This window comes from Gambusia affinis, linkage group LG16 (assembly GCF_019740435.1).
Source record: "Gambusia affinis linkage group LG16, SWU_Gaff_1.0, whole genome shotgun sequence".
In the NCBI taxonomy this organism is placed as follows: Eukaryota; Metazoa; Chordata; class Actinopteri; order Cyprinodontiformes; family Poeciliidae; genus Gambusia; species Gambusia affinis.
Window position 1 is genome coordinate 129,608 of NC_057883.1, and position 19,814 is coordinate 149,421.

General features: G+C 42.5%; 1 protein-coding gene across 4 annotated transcripts in view; it reads right to left on the minus strand.

Moving 5' to 3' along the window:
- The window catches only part of LOC122845798 (MAM domain-containing glycosylphosphatidylinositol anchor protein 2-like), a 164,097-nt gene that overhangs the window by 62,746 nt on the left and 81,537 nt on the right, over positions 1 to 19,814 (minus strand). For all 4 annotated transcript variants that reach the window (XR_006373136.1, XM_044142229.1, XM_044142228.1 and 1 more), the window contains exons 6-8: positions 16,293 to 16,565; positions 9,678 to 10,007; positions 5,425 to 5,739 (exon numbers count right to left, since the gene is read on the minus strand). Coding sequence is in view for 3 of the 4 variants with exons in the window: in XM_044142229.1 (XP_043998164.1) it covers positions 5,425 to 5,739; positions 9,678 to 10,007; positions 16,293 to 16,565 (918 nt within the window). In the remaining variant the exon portion in view is untranslated. The remainder of the gene's footprint in view (positions 1 to 5,424; positions 5,740 to 9,677; positions 10,008 to 16,292; positions 16,566 to 19,814) is intronic.

Consider the following 19,814-nt stretch of genomic DNA (forward strand, 5'->3'; position numbering starts at 1 on the left):
ATCCCCACAAATATCCACTTTCCAATGTGTTTTAGTACATCTTTCCAAAATGGGTAGATACATTTACACTCCCATATCGCATGTATAAAAGTTCCTGGTTCCGTTTTACATTTCCAGCATAAATTATTGGTGAGCAGGCCCATTCTATGGAGCCTAGATGGGGTGAAATAAAATCTGTGTACTATCTTATAATGCGTAAGTTTCCCTCTCGATTCTTTAATATATTTTCCATTATTTGAAAGTACTTTCAACCATTCTTCGTCACTAAAAATGCAGCCAAGGTCCCTCTGCCAAACAATCCCCAGACTTTTACATACATCCTTTTGCATACTGTTAAATAATTTATAAAATGTTGATGCCTTATATTTAATATTACTTGAACCTATAAATTCCTGTATTGGATTATCCTTGTGTGAAATTGTATTTAACAATACAGTCTCTGATTTGTAAATATCTCCAGAAACTATCTTTTTTTAAGTTATATTTCTGCATGAGATCTGAAAAAGACATAAAAACCTCGTCTGTATACAGATCGTCCACAGTGCGTATCCCCTTCACCAGCCATTGTTCCCAGTTTTCTTTCCAATACAGATGGATGGATTAAACCACAATGAAGAGTACAATTGTCCAACTCAGCTTTGTTTCTCCCTTTACAAAATATTTGAATAACCTGGACATTTCAAAAGCGAGATTATACAGCCTTACATTGGGAATCCATTTTAATAGGTGGTGTGCTTCCTTGAAAATTAGCACGTTAGTTGACCTCTGTAATTTGGTTGTCCTGGAACAGTTTCCAAGTCACATTGCTGTATACATCAGTGAAGATAATGTGAAGAAGGCTGCTGAAGCTGCTAAGCTAGCAGATGAATATGTTCTTATACACAGGGGTGGCCGTGGGTATCAAACTTGCAATGATTTTGGCTACAGGAGTGGCAGTCAATCTTTTGTGGGGAGTGTTAAGAAAATCCGAGATCATCCCACTTCCCCATGCTGGAGATTTTAGTTTAACAGTAAAAATAAATAAAGTTTTCTTCAAAATGAATCACTCAAGTGAAATCTAGACCCAACATTAGACTTAAATGTCAATAAAATCAATTTGGTTGTGTGTGTTGTTTTGTCTCCTGCAAACTTTGCTTTAATTCTACTTTTTTCTATTTAATCATGAGAAATTATAGTCAAGACAGAGAGAGTCATGAAACAGGAAAAGCAGGTTTCCTGGAAAAAGAGGAAGTAAGTTTCCAGTTCAGACTATTACTTATCTCAAAGCATGAAAGTTTTAAAGAAAGAAATCTAAACATTGAGTAATCGGATAAGATTCAAAGTAAAATACTTATATTAATATTGGTTTGCTTGTAATAATACTTACACTTACACTTGCATTAGTGGGAACTCTTACAAGTAAAACAAGTAACTGTAACGTTTATATTAAATAATAAGAATCATGAATTATTCTTGGTTTCTTTACAGAAAACATTTGTAATAACCCACATTAAGATTATAATAAGAGTAATTGATAAATTATGGTTATCATAACATTATAAATGAATGATAAATCAGAGAAGTAAAAGAAGTTATAAATGTGATTTTTACTCTGAACTTGAAATGGTGTGGAAGGTGTAACTGCAATTAAACATCACTGATGTGTTGGAGGTAGACAGTAGGTGAAAGGTTAAGGGAAAAGGGGGAACTAATAGGAAAGCAGAGATGGTCAACGCCTTATTTAGAAACAGGTTGTTGAGCAACCTGAGACATTAGTACAGACATCAGGACAAAATGTCTCTAAGACAGTGATGGATATGAGATCATCTGTCCAAGCAGTCAGCCAATGAAATAAGCACAGCAACAGTGCTAGCCAATGCAAATGAACCAAAAGGGTGGATGAACCCTATAAAAGGTGGGTGCAAAAGAGGAAACTTTGGTTGGATCCTCCAGGCAGCTTCGAGTCAAGATCGAGATGGACAAAGAACTCTGCAGCTGAAGAAGAGCCGGCGCCACAGAGCCGAAGACTGTCCTGTTCATGGGGACCAACCCGTCTGCCCCGCAACATGTGGCTTCAAATCGCACTTCTCTCATCAGCTGGGTTCAGACCCCAAAGACGAAGATGAAGACCAAGACAAAGGCAAAGACAAAGAACAAAGACAAGGACAAAGACAAAGACAAAGAACAAAGACAAAGAAGAAGAACTGATGCCTTCCTTTCTGCCAGCACCCAAGTCCTGTGTGACCTCACCATCCATGAGGAGAAGAAAGCTCATCAGACCTACAGAGATCCCTGTCTTCGTCGACCAACATCCTCCTACTGCTGCAACACCTCCTTCATCATCAGGCCAGGTCTGGGGTTCGAAAAGCCAAACTGTCCGTCTCTCTCAAAGGTTCCCTTTTTAGTTCTCAGTGTCAGCATTAGGGAAAGATAGACTAGATGATTGATTTTTCTTATTTGATTATTTCTGCTACTGAATTAAGCTGTACTGACTCTTGCAAAATTGCCTTACTAATAAAATATTTAGCATAAAGAAAATCTAAAAGATGTTGTGGACATTCAATTAATGAGTCACCTTAAAGTTCTTTGATGGTTGTAAAATAGCTATGATGTTCGATTCTGGAGAGGAAGAGGTGGAAAATGTTTATTGGTTCCTGATAGCCCAAATTTAAAACATCATCCTTGGGACTCGCCGAGTCACTAAAACCTACCTGGTTCAGTAACAAGAGCAAATTGTAATAAAAGAGAACGAGCGAAGGTTGGGACACCTGGATGGAGGTCGTCAGAAACCAGGCGAATCGTTTCTCGATGCCAGCTTAAACAGAGTTTACTCCAGTTCTGGACAGGGTAAATCTCAGCAGATTTAGGAAACTCAATTAACTCGTTAGATGGAGAGCTGGTACCACATCTCCCCTCTCAGAAGAGGAAGTAGAGAGTGAGTGAGTAGAGAGAGAAGGGGGGGGGGGTATGTGGCACAATAACAGGAGTCATGCAAAGGAGGAAGCTGTTGGTCCTAATCTGAACAGTAGGTCAGAACGGGTTTCAGGTGGGCATGTTTATTTGGATCTAACTGACATGTCATTATTGCAAAGCCAGGGGCCATTGGAAGCGTGAATCCCCGAAATGGGGTGCTCAAGTGAAATCTGCTCATCTGTCTCCCATTTTTGTCATTGCCTACGAGTGGGGTGTGACTCTCGCCAGAACTTTATACCTTAACCCTTAAAATCCCTTCAATGGTGCTGCAGTATTGCTGAGCCCAAGCTCATGTGGAGCAACAGTCCTGCCTGCACAAACTCCTCTGCATTTGGCCTCCAAGATCTGCAAACCTCATGGTTTCACTGGCCAAAAGACTAACCTCTAGATCATCTTTGTGGGTTTCACCAGCTGAGAGCCTGATCACCAGATCTTCTTCCTGTGTCCCACCAACCAAAAGCCTGACCTACAAATCATATTTTTGGGTTCCACCAATCAAAAGGCAGACCTAGAGATTATCTTCATGGGTTCCTCCACCCTCATCGCTAACCTCCAGACTTCAGAATATTCTGTTGCCTGTCCCCTCCAAGGTCCCTGCTCCGCTGGCTCTTTCTAAGGATGCTATCAAAAGTCCGATCTTCCTTCGTCACCTTCCAACATTCCTTCTCCTTCGTCACCTTCCAATTTTCCTGCTCCTTCATCACCTTCCAACATCCCTGACCCTTCATTGCTTTCCAAGGTCCCTTCTTCTTTGTCAAACTCTAGTTTGTTTTGTGTTTCATCCCTTGCCCTCCTTTCAAGGGTCCACTAACTCTGGTAGGGTTGTTTTTGTTTCCTTGAGTTTTGGACTTGATCAATCTCTGGTATCCGCCTTGGAGAGGGGGTATTATTAGGATCCCAGGTTGTTGATTTCTTTTGTTTGATTTGATTCTATCCATCCATCCATCCATCTTCCTCCGCTTATCCAGGGTCGGGTCACGGGGGTAGCCGCTTCAGAAGGGAGGCCCAGACTTCCCACTCCCCAGCCACTTCTTCCAGCTCCTCCAGGGGAATCCCAAGGCGTTCCCAGGCCAGCCGAGAGACATAGTCCCTCCAGCGTGTCCTGGGTTTTCCCCGGGGCCTCCTCCCGTTGGGATGTGCCCGGAACACCTCACCAGGGAGGCGTCCAGGAGGGTAAGGCATCCTGACCAGATGCCCGAGCCACCTCAACTGTACCCTCTTGATGTGAAGGAGCAGCAGCTCTACTCTGAGTCCCTCCCGGATGACTGAGCTTTTCACCCTATCTCTAAGGGAGAGCCCAGCCACCCTATGGAGAAAACCCATTTCGGCCTCTTGTATCCGTGATCTCGTTCTGTCGGTCATGACCCAAAGCTCATGACCATAGATTAGGGTGGGAACGTAGATTGACCGGTAAATCGAGAGCTTCGCTTTTTGGCTCAGCTCTCTCTTCACCACGATGGACCGGTACAGCGCCCGCTTGACGGCAGACGCTGCACCAATCCACCTGTCGATCTCCCACTCCCTTCTTCCCTCGTTCGTGAACAAGATCCCGAGATACTTGATTCTAGTTTCATTATTGTCTGTTTCTTATTTTGGTTAGATCTACTTTGTTCATGTTTTCCTTTGGTTCAATTCTTAATGTTTCCAGTTATGTTTATTTCTTGTTTATAGTTATTCTTTGTGACTTTAGCTTTTCAATGTTTCTTTAGTCTTGATAGATAGATAGATAGATAGATAGATAGATAGATAGATAGATAGATAGATAGATAGATAGATAGATAGATAGATAGATAGATAGATAGATAGATAGATAGATAGATAGATAGATAGATAGATAGATAGATAGATAGATAGATAGATAGATAGATAGATAGATAGATAGATAGATAGATAGATAGATAGATAGATAGATAGATAGATAGATAGATAGATAGATAGATAGATAGATAGATAGATACTTTATTAATCCCCAAGGGGAAATTCAAGGTCCCATTCTTTAGTTTTGGATTTCTTTCCTGTTCCTGTTCCTGTTTCTCTCTCCCTCTCCTCTGTCTGCCTCCTGCTCCGTACACTCACAACTGAAATCAATTAGCTCACCAGCCCAGGTCTTTTTCTCAACATTCAATCCCCCAGTATTTAAGCTTTCCATTCTCAGTCACTCCTCGCCTGTCCCTCTTGTCAACTCTTGTCACTTCCTTGTGCTACTCAGTGTCTACCTGGTGGTTTATTTTACTTGTTTTTTTATTTTTATATTTTGTGTTTTTGCCCTGGCTTAATGTGATTTTGTAAGTTTGTTGCTGTTCGTCATTTTCATTAAATTCCTTTTTCATCATCTATGCCACCACTCCACTGTTCTGCATTTGGGTGAACAAAACTTGATAAACTATTCTATGTAGTTATGTGGAAATCTTTATTTTCATTATCGTGTTTCTTTGTGTGAATTTGAATGTGTGCTGAGTATGCATTACTTACATTGTACCACAAGGTGAATCAGGGCCTCTCTGGGTTTGACATTGAATCCATTGTACTGGCTTGTTTGGCAGCGGTATGCCCCGCTCATCTTTCTCGTCACGTTGTAGATTCTCAGTACGCCATCGTAGCTCTCAATCTGTGCCGAGCCATCAGGCATCATAGGTGCTAGTGCTGCAGTTTGCCCACTCTCCTCGACCCGAGACCATATAATGATGGGTTTGGGTTTTCCTGAGACCAAACACTGAAGGTCAACAGTGTCTCCTTCCAGAACTATGAGTTGAGATTGCCCCTTTGGGACTGAAAGTTCAGGAGGAACTGAAGAGAGGGAAAAAAACATAATCGTAGTCAGTATTCTGAAACACCAAGTGTCTTCCATTTAATGAATTCTCCAACATTAAGAGGTTATTTAACCAAGTTTTTATTTACCAAACAAACACAGTTCTATATTTGGTTCTCTGAGTTGTTTGGACACTCACTGGCTGGGTTTGAACCATCAGAATACACTACAATAGGTTAAATGTGAGTACTCCTCAGTTTCTAAATAATAAAAGACGAATGAAATAAAAAGAGGAAAGGACACGTTAGGGCACATAACATTCAGACAAAACAAAGACGTGACTGAAGGCAGTGACATCACAGGGTCATGAAACCACGTTGCTCATCCTCCTGGTAGAAGTCAGATAAGATGTTATCAAGATGTTGACAGTTTGAAATTGGATAAGCAGGTGAACTCTGTCGTGAGATCAAGCTTTTTTCCTCTGTGCCTTCTAGCGAAGGTTCAATCGAGCTTCTGTATCAAAGACTTTCAAAAGCATATAGACTTCTGCAACTCATTATATAACAATGTGGACCAATCTTCATCATGTCTCCAAATGATTCAAAATGCCGCAGCTAGACTTTTAACTTGACCCCCGAAACAAGAGCACACAGCACCAGTTTTGGCTTCTCTGCATTGGCTGCCAGTTTCTTATTGGATTGTTTTATTAGTTTCTCAAGCTTTTCATGGCTTAGCTCCAGCTTATCCATTTCTAGAGCACTTCCGTCAAATAATAAATTGTTCTTATTACTGAAGAGCAGAGGAGACTGGGCATTCGCTGTCACTGTTCCTAATCTGTGAAACAACTTGCCTTTTAATGTTAGATCTGCCCACAGTCTGGAACACTTTAAATCACTTCTTAAAACTCAATTTGATTTTTGGGCTTTTCCATAAGGCCTGACATTGTAACGTAATTGTTCTGTCTGTTCTAATTTGTGTTTTTATCTGTAGTTTTATGAATACTATACAGCATTTCAGAGCAGCTAATATCTGATTTTAAAGTACTTTATAAATAAATTGACATTGAGTGCATCCTCTTTGTGAGACTGTATTTGGAAAACAGTGTCAGAGGTTTCTTCAGATTCGCTGTAATACAGACCACTACTGTAAAAGAGATCTTTCCTGCACACAGCCATCACCCTCTACAATAACCTTTTGAAGAATCTGAATTAATATGAGTTAAAACAACATTTAATTTCTTTTTGGGATCAATAATGTATTTCTGATCTGAATTTGAATTTAATTGAATCTCAGTAAGTCACCCTGTCATTTTCTGCTGCCTGTTATCCATTTATAGAGGCTGAAGGGGTGAGATGAAGTGTTTAATGTGTTTGTATATGTGGTGTTTGGTATGTGTATCAAAATATGATTTTCTTTAGAGATTTTGATACTTCTAAATTACTAGTATCTTCTAAATGTTGCCAGTGTTTCCTTCCAGTACAAATTACTTATATTCCCTTCTTTAGAATGATTTAGTTTGTAAATTCATATTAAGAAAAATATTTTAAGACAATACTCCTCATTTATTAAACAGAATACTTTCACTACTACTTGTATTTGTGTGTTTGCATTATATACATATTTCCATTTGATTAGCTTCTTACATGTAGTTTATTGTTTTATGCAGGCGGCTCTTCAGGAGGAGAGGAAACACTTCAAGGTTTCGATGCAGCTTCCCAGAAGCTCCTCCTGACTTGTCATCTTCTTCACTGTCTTTTCATCTTTTATATCTATCCATCCATCCATCTTCTTCCACTTATCCGGGGTCGGGTCGCGGGGGTAGCAGCTTTAGAAGGGAGGCCCAGACTTCCCTCTCCCCAGCCACTACTTCTAGCTCCTCCAGAGGAATCCCAAGGCGTTCCCAGGCCAGCCGAGAGACATAGTCCCTCCAGCGTGTCCTTCCCTGGGGCCTCCTCCCGGTGGGACGTGCCCAGAACACCTCACCAGGGAGGCGTCCAGGAGGCATCCTGACCAGATGCCCGAGCCACCTCAACCGGCCCCTCTCAACGTGAAGGAGCAGCGGCTCTACTCTGAGTCCCTCCCGGATGACTGAGCTTCTCTCTCTAAGGGAGAGCCCAGACACCCTACGGAGAAAACCTATTTCGGCAGCTTGTATCTGCGACCTCATTCTTTCGGTCATGATTCAAAGCTCGTGACCATAGATGAGGGTGGGAACGTAGATCGACCGGTAAATTGAGAGCTTCGCTTTTTGACTCAGCTCTTTCTTTACCATGAAGGACCGGTACAGCGCCCACTTCACTGCAGACGCTGCGCCAATCTCCCTGTCGATCTCCTGCTCCCTTCTTTCCTCATTCGTGAACAAGATCCCAAGATACTTGAACTCCTCCACTTGGGGCAAGACACCCGACCTGGAGAAGGCACTCTACCCTTTTCCAGCTCAAGATCATGGCCTCGGATTTGGAGGCACTGATCGCCATACGAGCTGCTTCACACTCGGCTACGAACCGCTCCAGCGAGAGCTGCAGATCACGACCTGATGAGGCCAAAATGATCACATCATCCCCACAAGGCAGAGATGCAATCCTAAGGCCACCAAAAGGATCCCCTCAACACCTTGGCTGCGCCTAGAAATTCTGTCCATAAAAGTAATGAACAGAATCTGTGACAAAGGGCAGCCCTGGCGGAGTCCAACTCTCACCGGAAACGAGCCTGAACACATGTAGACTGGTTGGACGAACTCCCTTGCACCCTCCAGGACCCTGCTGAGGGTGTAGAGCTGGTCCAGTGTTCCACGACCAGAACCAGAACCACACTGCTCTTCCTGAATCCGAGGTGCAACAATCTGATGGACCCTCCTCTTCAGGACCCCCGAATAGACCGTGCCAGGGAGGCTTAAGAGTGTGACCCCCCTATAATTGAAACACACCCTCTGGTCCCCCTTTTTGAACAGGGGGACCACCACCCCAGTCTGCCAATCCAGGGGAACTGCCCCCGATGTCCATGCGATATTGAAGAGTCGCGTTAACCAACACAACCCCACAACATCCAGAGCCTTAAGGAACTCCGGGCGGATCTCATCCACCCCCGGGCCCTGCCACCGAGGAGCTTTTTAACCACCTCGGCGACCTCGACCCCAGAGATTGGAGAGCCCAACCCAGAGTCCCCAGGCTCAGCTTCCACAATAGAAGGCATGTTGGTAGGATTGAGGAGGTCTTCGAAGTATTCTGCCTACCGGCCCACAACATCCCGAGTTGAGGTCAGCAGCACACCACCCCCACTGTAGACAGTGTTGGTGCTGCACAGCTTCCCCCTCCTGAGACGCCGGATGGTGGACCAGAATTGCCCCGAAGCCGTACGGAAGTCATCTTTTATATACTTAAGTTATTAAAATACTTTTTCATGATTCCCCAAACATGTCAGCTGATTATCTGATTGTTTGTGATTCTAATAAATACATTTTTATGAAAGCATTTTTTTCCCTGTTCATTCTGTAAGATATGAATTTACGTGCTGATGACAAAAATAAAGGAAACAAAAGTTCGGTAAGAAATATAGTAAATATCATAAATAAGTCATTCAGTTAATCAGCACCAACTCTGGCTAGATGGAGGTTGGTAAATATTAAATATGAAATAATTATTTTTATATAATTACTTTTCTGCACTAGGCTTATGAGTGAAGAGCAAAGGAATAATGATTAAACCAAAAGGTATTCATCATGCTTGTCAGTACAGACAAATGATTTATAAGGAAATGGTCTCATGAAGAGCACAATGTTGTTCCCATTCTCCTGGTGTTGTGGGTTTAGAAACTGGAACCCAACATGACACAAAAAGGTTTTCATCTTTTAGTGGAGAGTCATGCTTCACTCTCAGAAGTCAGTAAAGATGTTGGAAAAACAGTTTTTGGTTCAACAAAAAGACTATTTTGGTGGCAAAAATGATTTACCAAATCATAATTCCAGGGAGTACCTCACCTGTGGTTGAAGAAATATTGACATCAATGCTGATCTCTGGGATTCCGCCATTTCTCAGTGATGCCACACATGTGTAGGTGCCAAAGTCTGTAAATTTTAGATCAATTATGTCAAGGTTTGTGGTTCCTGGTGAGTTGTTAGGGTCAGTGTGGGTGATGACCATTCGCTCAGAGCTCTTCAATGGCCGGCCATTCTTTAACCAGCTGAACTGCAGCTCGTCTGAAGGTGTGGCTTCCACCTGGCAACTTATCTTGACCTCCCGACCAATTTGAATGTTGTCCTCATTGTGATATGGGTCTGGTGTGATCCAGAACCGACCTTTACGTAGTCCTGGAGTATATAACAGAAAACAGTAGAGAAAATGTTATATAGAATATTACATTATTATTCTTATCATAAGGCAAGAGCTAAAACCTAAAACAGATTAGGCCAAGGGAGGTAAGGGAGAAACTGTAATTGTTCTGAGTTGCTGGACAGAGACGTGAAAGAGATCAGACTCTGGAAATATCTGGATAAACATTTCCAGAAATTTTGCATCCCTTCTGAACAATAGACTTTATTTGGAAAATATTTATTTTATATTTATTTGGAGAAAAGTAAACACTGCATTTAAAGAGAAGAACCTCCTCCTAACAGTGAAGCATGGTGGTGGAACTGTGAAAGTCTGGGCCTGCTTTTCTGCCTCCGGACCTGGACGACTCCATATAATACAGGGAACCATCAATTCCCAGGACTATCAACAAATTCTTGACTAGAATCTCCTGACATCAGTCAGGGAGTTGAAGCTGGGATGGAAATGGATTATGCAACAAGACAACGACCCAAAGCATTCCAGCAAAAATGCCAAAGAATGGCTTAAGAGAAAGAAGATTGGCACTCTGGATTGGCCCAGTCAAAGTCCGGATCTCAATCCCATAGAAAAGCTGTGGCAAGACCTGAAAGAGGCAGTACATGCCAGATGTCCCTCCAACCTCACTCAACTGGCAGAGTTCTGCAAGGAGGAGTGGACAAAAATCCCAAAAAGCAGATGTGAGACACTCGTTTGTGGTTACAGAAGGAGCTGCCACGAAGTACTAACTGAAATTGTTCACATACTTTTGCACTTGGCAGATTTGCTGTTTTTTGACCAATAAAATACTTTGATTGAATAAATAATGAGAACATGTATATTTTTGTCTTTGTTTCCCTTATTTGGAAGGTCTGATTTACAATTTGTGATTTGGATGTTTATTTTACATGATTATAATGATTTTTCTTTAGAAAACAATGACCATGTTCGGGTGGTTCACAAACTTTCAAGTAGCACTGTATTAGTGAAATAATACTGTCGAGCTTTTGGTTTCCAGGGTAATGGAGGCGTTTGTGTAGGTCAGCGCTTCTCAATTCCAGTCCTCAGGCCCCCCTGCTCTGCATGTTTTAGATGTACCTCTACTCCAGAGCAGCTGATTCAAATGATTGCATGACCATCAAGTGCTGCAGAAGCTTGTTAATCACCCACATATTCAATCCAGGTGTGTGGCAGAAGGAAAACACCTAAAACATGCAGGGCAGGGGGGCATGAGTATCAGAATTGAGAAACACTGGTGTAGGTGAAGATACACAACAAAAAAAAAGAAAGATCTCTTGCATCTCTTTCAGCAACAGATGAGTTACAACGGCAGCCGAGTTGTTCTCATGTAAGAACCGTGTGGCTTCTGGACCCTAGCCCTGGCACAGACAGCGCTTAGTTATGTCCGGGCAGTGAGCTGTGAGAACCATAACAACAGACCATAATTATCGAATATCACGATACTAGCCTTTTCGCTCAAACTGCGTTGCATTTACTGACCCAACTTAGGTTCGTAAAACTAAAATTAAAAATACAAAACCAAGCTTAAGGTCTAATAAAGTTGAACCTTCTTTACACTATCCCCCCTTTTAGGAATACTGAGTCCCTTCAGTACAGGTTATACAGCCAAATTTGAGAAAAAAGTGGTAGTTATAAGAACGTAACTACTAAAATGTATATGCCATAAGGGCAAGAAAACATAAAACAAGTTATTTAAATTCTGTAATTGTAACATTCAACTAACTCACTAACTTAACTAGTGCCTAAATCTCTGCGGTCTATTGACTAGACGACCGCTAGATGTTTTAACAGTCTTTTCTGAAGAGTTTGAATCCCCCCCTTTTTCCATCTGGCTGGCATCCTGGATCCTTGGGCTGGAGGTCTTCATTCTGATCATCTGAAAGTGGTAGTAGAGGAACCAGGGGTACATCCTCTTTTGGTTAAAATTCTTGGTCTTGGCAATTCTTAAGCAGTCTGCTTCTTTGGAGTAAAACCCAGACTGGTATCACGTCACTGTCATAAGGCTTGAGCTGATTGTGGTGCATCACTGTGCTGCGCTTGGGACCTTGTATTTCATACAGCACAGGACCACGGCAAGCTGCAATAATTAACAGGCCTTCCCATAGCTTCTGAAGCTTAGGGCTTAACCCTTTCTTCTTTAAACCATTTTTGACAAACACCAGGTCTCCTACACTGTAGAAGTGTTCTTTGGCCCGGAGGTCATGCACCTTTTTCTGCCGCTCTTGTGCAGTGTGAAGTTGGTCTCTTGCCAGGTCATGTGTTTCTTTTAAGCTTTCCTCCAGGTTGTAGAGGAAATTTGCAGCTTCCAGAGCATCAACCTTGACTTGACAGTGCCAGACTAGATGTCTTGTGGTTGGTCGACTTCCCTGCCGAGCATACACCTATTGAGTGTGAACCCTGTCACTGTGTGTCTTGAGCTGTGATAAGCTGCTGCGAGTAGTGGCAGTTGTTCGTCCCAGTTCTTTTGGTCCTGGTCCACATAACATCGAAGCATCTGCAATAAGGTCCTATTGAACTGTTCTACTTGTCCATTGGAGGAGGGGTGATAAGGGGCAGTCCTGGTCTTAGTGATCTGCATGAGTTTGCATACATTCCGAAACAGGGAGCTATCAAAATTACGACCTTGATCTGTGTGTAGCTCAAGTGGAGCTCCAAACCTGGCAATAAAGTTGTAGACTAGCGTCCTTGCAGTCGTTTCAGCACTTTGATCGGGAACAGGAAAAGCTTCAACCCATCTGGTGAACTGGTCAATGATAACAAGAATGTGTTTGTTCCCAGTCCTGGACATGGGGAATGGCCCAAGGATATCAAGATGTAGACGGTCCAGAGGTGCTCCCCGAGGGACACGGTCGAACGCCTTCTCCAAGTCCACAAAACACATGTAGACTGGTTGGACGAACTCCCATGCACCTTCCAGGACCCTGCTGAGGGTGTAGAGCTGGTCCAGTGTTCCACGACCAGAACCAGAACCACACTGCTCTTCCTGAATCCGAGGTGCAACAATCTGACGGACCCTCCTCTCCAGAACCCCCGACTAGACCGTGCCAGGGAGGCTTAAGAGTGTGACCCCCCTATAATTGAAACACACCCTCTGGGTGTGGTGGTCCCCCTGTTCAAAAAGGGGGACCACCACCCCAGTCTGCCAATCCAGGGGAACTGCCCCCAATGTCCATGCAATATTGAAGAGTCGCATTAGCCAACACCACCCTACAACATCCAGAGCCTTAAGGAAGTCCGGGCGGATCTCCTCCACCCCCGGGGCCCTGCCACCGAGGAGCTTTTTGACCACCTCGGCGACCTCGACCCAGAGATTGGAGAGCCCAACCCAGAGTCCCCAGGCTCAGCTTCCACAATAGAAGGCATGTTGGTGGGATTGCGGAGGTCTTCGAAGTATTCTGCCCACTGGCCCACAACATCCCGAGTTGAGGTCAGCAGCACACCATCCCCACTGTAGACAGTGTTGGTGCTGTACTTCTTCCCCCTCCTGAGACGTCGGATGGTGGACCAGAATCGCCTCGAAGCCATACGGAAGTCTTTCTCCATGGCCTCTCCAAACTCCTCCCACGACTGAGTTTTTGCCTCAGCAACCACCCGAGCCACATGGCGCTTCGCCCGCCGGTACTCATCAACTCCCATCAACTCGACATCCTAAGCAAATAATCAAACCATAATAGTCAACTAAAAATTACAATAAGAAATTTAATCAATCATAACTAAATGTTCTGTACCATGTCAGCCTCAGGAGATGATTGAGGATGAAGATATGCCGATTTCTGTTTCTGAAGGTTCTGATTGGTCTGCAATTCCTCTCCTGATCCATTTTGTCTATCATACAGCAGCACACTGCACCACAACAGACACTTTTTTTTTGTCTTTCGATTTCCAGTTTCCATCCTCTCTGAAATTATTAAGCTTATAATGCGCGTCTTTTCACTCACATCTGTATTTTTTAAAGCGTTTCCTCTTCTAAAGACATGGAATCGGTCGAGGACGTTTTAAAAAGAGCAGCTCACCACAGCTATGTAGTGTCCGTCTCTAGGCAACGGTGACGTTCAGCGTTGGTCCGTAGCGTTCTGGGGTCCTTTAGCTCCCGCCACGAGCATTTAGCTGACCTTAATATTTCCTGTATTTTATTTTGGTCATTATTGTTAAACTTAGTGTTGATGTGTGTATGAGAGGCATTGCTATTGGACAGTTATGTATCAGTTCAATACAGGGCTCTTGTGAATCTCTAAAGAGCCCAATAGCATTAAACTATTGGACTCCACTGCGCCCCCTAGGTTAATCCATCAGCTATATCTCCTCACTGCATCGGCTGATTTGCACCAGATTTTTCTTGCAGCACCAGGGAGCGCTGCCAAACGCATCTGTGAGTATCGTCTGACGGACGGGTGCAGGACCTGCACGAGAGCATCTGCAGTGGCTGGTGGGTGATGTTGCCAGAGCTCCCACAGAATTGTCCAAACTTTTTCCCCCTATCCACCCTATTCCGAGCCCCCATGAGGCTTTGCGTGAATTATGTGCACGACTTCCACCATTTGTGTACATGTTAGCTACTTACTAACAGGATTTCATCAGAAGTTTTAGGCTATAAAATATGTGGGAATGCCAGATATCACAGCTTACATGTGGCAATATTGTTTTACCGCTACCTACAGATTGTGGGGTGGAATGATGACTTGAAGAAGTGGTTCCAAATAATCTGTACTAGCATATTTATCTACTTCATTGACTGAGTAGCTTCGGGTTTTCTTTCGTTGGCATTTTACCCACATAATGAAATGAGCACACATCACTTCAGGATATCTTTTAAAATTGCGATTTTTTTAGCCCAATTCTTTGTTTCCGTATTTGTCTGTAGGCGATGAAAACTTCATCTTAGCTCAGGGACACTGCCTTTTTGTTTTGGATGCACATTCAAAACACTCTAGTTACAGCGACAAATTCAATTTGGTCTGAGTCCAGCCAAGGCCAGCGCAAGCGTTACCCAAGCTCCGTAAGGGAATCTTATGGCATTTTCCGCTGGCAATTCTCTCTCTAACTGGGTGATGTGTGGCTGCCCGGTAATATGGAGCTTCTCTATATTACGCTCTGGAGAGCTCAGCAGCAGCTGTGGTGAACTCTCTTCTGATGTTTGCAGCGGCATTCAAACATCAGAATCATTAAATGAATCAGAACCTCTAGGTTTTAGTTTTGATGGAATAAAATAAACCCAGATATTTTATTTTGTCTTATAGAAAGCATGAAGTACTCTGAAATGTTCTGTTAGATGGCTGCGTTGACCTTGGACCTCAGAAAACACAGTGGACCAACACCAGCAGATAACATGGTACTACGAACCATCACGGACTGGGGACATTCTGACTGGACCTCAAGCAACATGGATTATGTCTCTCTCCTCTCTTCCTCCAGACTCTGCAACCTTTATCTATAAAGGAAATGTAAAACTTACTTTCATCAGAGAACATAACTTTGGAGCACTCAGCAGATGTCCAGTCATTTTTGTCTTTAGCTCAGGCAAGATGCTTCTGATGCTGTCTGTTGTTCAAGGGCAGCTTGACACAAGGAATGTGACAGCTGAAACCCATGTCTTGCATATATGTGTGTGGTGGTTCTTGAAGCACTGAGTCCAGCTGCAGTTCACTCTCTGTGAATCTTCTCCACATTTCTAAATGTGGCTTTATATTGTCCCCAGTCCAAGGATTGTCCAGTTGTTGCTCATTTTGTCTCATCACCCACGGGACATGCCCCACCCATGCACTGAGCAAAAAAAACAACTCACTGAGTAATGCTCAATGATTGCAAATTGGATTAAAAATATTACTTTTGTACAATAAAATGTCAGCAATGCTCATTTACATTAACTCCACATGGCAACAATATCTGACATGGAGCATTTATATATATATATAGCACTGGGACTTGAAGTACATTACAAGTGGGACAACAACCAACAATATATCAGTGACGTGTGGTGAAGTTCATTGCTGATGAGGCACTGACTTAATCATAATTAGATTTACAAATATAGAATTTTTTATTATTATTATTATTATTATTATTATTATACAGAAAATAGGTTGTTGTCCCATTTGTAATGTACTGGTCCCAGTACAATGTGGAACTGGGGTGATCTACCTTTTAAAATTAGCTCCAATATCCATCCACCTGGTGTCTACAGATAGATGTTTGGAAGGTGCTAAACTTAGTCTACTGTATAGGTAAAATAACAGACTTCAGTTTCAAACAAAATGTTACTGTCATACCTCTGACCAATATGGTGATGAATTTTTTAGCAGGGTTTCCTACGTTGTTGGATGCAACACAGGTGTAAGTTCCTCCATCGTCATCACTAATAACAGGGACTGTCAGTGTACCGTCTTTGACAATGGCTCTCCTCGGCAGCTCCTCATCTTCCAACCTCAACCATCTTAGTGTTGGAAAAGGATGTCCACCCATCACTTTGCAAACCAGAGTGATCGTCTCTCCAGGATTTACCACTACAGGATCATCCAAAAGTATTTTAACAGAAGGAGGAGCTGGGGAGGCAGAAGAGAAAAAAAACTAGTCATGATAAAGGCTGATTACACATTTTATTAATCAAAGATGAAAGGTTGTTGTATTATCAAAACATTCAACAAAAAATTAAATACCCACAGGAAAAGGACAAGTGACTATCTTGTATTACTGGCTAAACCAGGGGTCTCAAACTCCAGTCCTGGAGGGCCAAAGCCAAGTCCTGCAACTTTTAGATGTGCCTCTACTGCACCACCTGAACAAAATAATTAGGTCATTAGCAAATAATTAGGAACTGATCTACACAAGGAGGAGGTGATTAAGCCATTTGATTCCAGTGTTTGTACCAGTGGCACGCCTAAAAACTGCATGACAGCGACCCTCCAGGACTGGAGTTTGACTCCTGAGGGCTAAAGGAAGAAATGATGGTCCTGGTTTATTTCAGAAATCTGCAGAAGTAACATTATAGTTACCTGGCATACAGTCTCCTTTAAATCTCTGAACAGTCATTATTAATTTTTTACAATAAAATCTTGGCTACACTTTATTAGAAGGGATGTGCATAAGGCTGACATGACACTGACATAGACATGATGGGAGGCATCATGAATATTTATGACTTTTGTCATGAAGTTGCATTTGATAAATAATGACTTAATGCAACACTGCGTTAAAACTTGTCTGCTTTGCATTGAAGTGTCATTATTTACCAAATGACATCATAACAGTCGAACATTTATGAAGACTCTTCATGTTCATGACAGGTGTTATGTTGTGTCTGACAGTGTCAAGTCAACCTTATGCACAGTCCTTCAAATAAAGTGGTAGCAAAGTATTTCATTCTTATGTACACATGTACATAAGAATGATGAATTGACCCACATGTATATGTGGGTCAAGAATCTAAAAATTATCATGACAGAACACTCCGACCAAGATGACCCAGCCAGCCCTCTCAGATGAATCTTTCATTCAAACTCACTGCGTCATGGCGTGTTTTAAAGCAAACCCAAATGCAGCAGGCAAAAAGCATAAAGTTCTGTAGATGATTTTAATAAAAAGGAAGCCAACTTACAAAAATGTAAAATTCAGAGTGACAAAAAAAATCCAAAAACAAATCAGAACAGCAGACAAAGGAACTAGGGTAAAGTGAGAAGGGTGACAAGGGAACATGATGTAGGCAACACGACAAACTGGCGGCAGGTGGCTGAGACAGAGAGGCTTAAATACTGGGAGGTTCAATGGGAACAAAAGAGCAGGGCTGATGAGTTAATTGATAAGTGTGTGGAGAGTTGGAGAGCGTGGGAGGGAGAGCGGCACTGGGAAGATTACACAGGGGAAGAGGAGAAAGTGACAAAAAGGAACAGGAACTAATACACGATAAAGTAGAACAGAAGATAACTGACACTACAAAATAACTGCTATTATTCATAATCTGCCAACTAGCACTTCTCTTCCTCCTCCAGCAGATGTCCCTAATACTCAATCTCCAGGGCCTAGAGATCACATCCCTACCCTAACATCAATTCACCCACTCCTGAGAAGTTCAGTAGTGGGTTAGATCATTGCTCCAATGTTTTCAACTGCTCCCATGGCACTAAGATTTTAATTGGTAATATTGACTGAAGCCCAACCTCAAAAATACCCCCAGTTTGTCTGTTCCTTTGAGGAATTAATATAGAGTTTAAGATGACATTTGACCAAGACCCTCTTTAGATGGCAAATCTCTCCCCAGATTACCCACAAGAGCAGTTGATCATTTAGGGTAATCACCACAAACTCATTTCTTTAATTATTTTTTATTTATTCATTTAAAACATATTAGTATAAAATCATGCACAAGAACAAGGAATGAAAAAGAAACATATTTTTTGTACCACAGTAATCGTAACATGCTCAAAAAGGAGCAGGAAGTATAAAATGTCTGAACTTCTACCCTGTAAACTCATACAATAGTTTCAGATGGGTCCTCATTATTAAATCAAATAAAAATGGGTTTAAAATTAAAAAAAGGTATAAAAAGGGGGACCAGAGGGTGTGCTCCAATTACAGGGGGGTCACACTCTTAAGCCTCCCTGGCAAGGTCTATTTGGGGATTCTGGAGAAGAGGGTCCGTCGGATTGTTGAACCTCAGATTAAGGAAGAGCAGTGTGGTTTTCATCCTGGTCCTGGAACACTGGACCAGCTCTACACCCTCAGCGGGTCCTGGAGGGTGCATGGGAGTTCACCCGACCAGTCTACATGTGTTTTGTGGACTTGGAGAAGGCGTTCGACCGTGTCCCTCGGGGAGTCCTGTGGGGGGTTCTCCGGGAGTATGGGGTACTGGGCTCCTTGATTCGGGCTGTCAGGTCCCTGTATGACCGGTGTCAGAGTCTGGTCCGCATTGCCCGGCGACCCAACCCCGGATAAGCGGAAGAAGATGGATGGATGGATAGATGTCTAGCTTTAGCCAGGATTAATATGCTTATACTTAGTTTATTTTGTAAATATTTTCAACTGATATTGTCATCAGTTTGCATGTTCTCCCTGTGCATGGTGGGTTCTCTCCGGGTTCTCTGGCTTCCTCCTACAGTCCCAAAACATGACTGTCAGGTTAATTGGTTTCTCTAAATTCTCCCTAGGTGTGAGTGTGTGTGTGAATGCTTGTGTGTCCTGTGTGTCTCTGTGTTGCCCAGCGACAGACTGGCGACCTGTCCAGGGTGACCCCGCCTCTCGCCCGGAACGTAGCTGGAGATAGACACCGTAGCTGACTCCATTAGGGACGAGGGTGAACAGAAAATGGAAGGATGGATGGATATTGTTATCAACTATTACATCGAGAAACTTATTAACATAAGTTACACTCTGTCTGAACTTGAATTGGAGTATTTTTGTAACAGTTTCCAAAAACCATTATTTTAGTCTTGTTCAAATTTCATGATAATTTATTATCGTCAAACCATTTTTTAATTTACTGATTTCTGAGACTATGTAAAGAAGTTGTAAGTTTTCTCCAGAGACTAGAATGTTGGCCGAAGATTTTTGACATTTGTCAACAAACAAGGAATAAAGAAGAGACAACTGTCCTCTTTCATATCATTATTGTAACTGAATATAATGTCTTCTGATGAAGACAAAGAGGGTAGATCAAGATTATTTTGTTGATTGGATACAATCAAACTCTGAACTTGAAGATATTTATAGAAATGTTGTGTAGGAATATCATGTTTGTTTATAAGATCTTCACATGACATAAATATCACCCATCCATCTTCTTCCGCTTATCCAGGTTC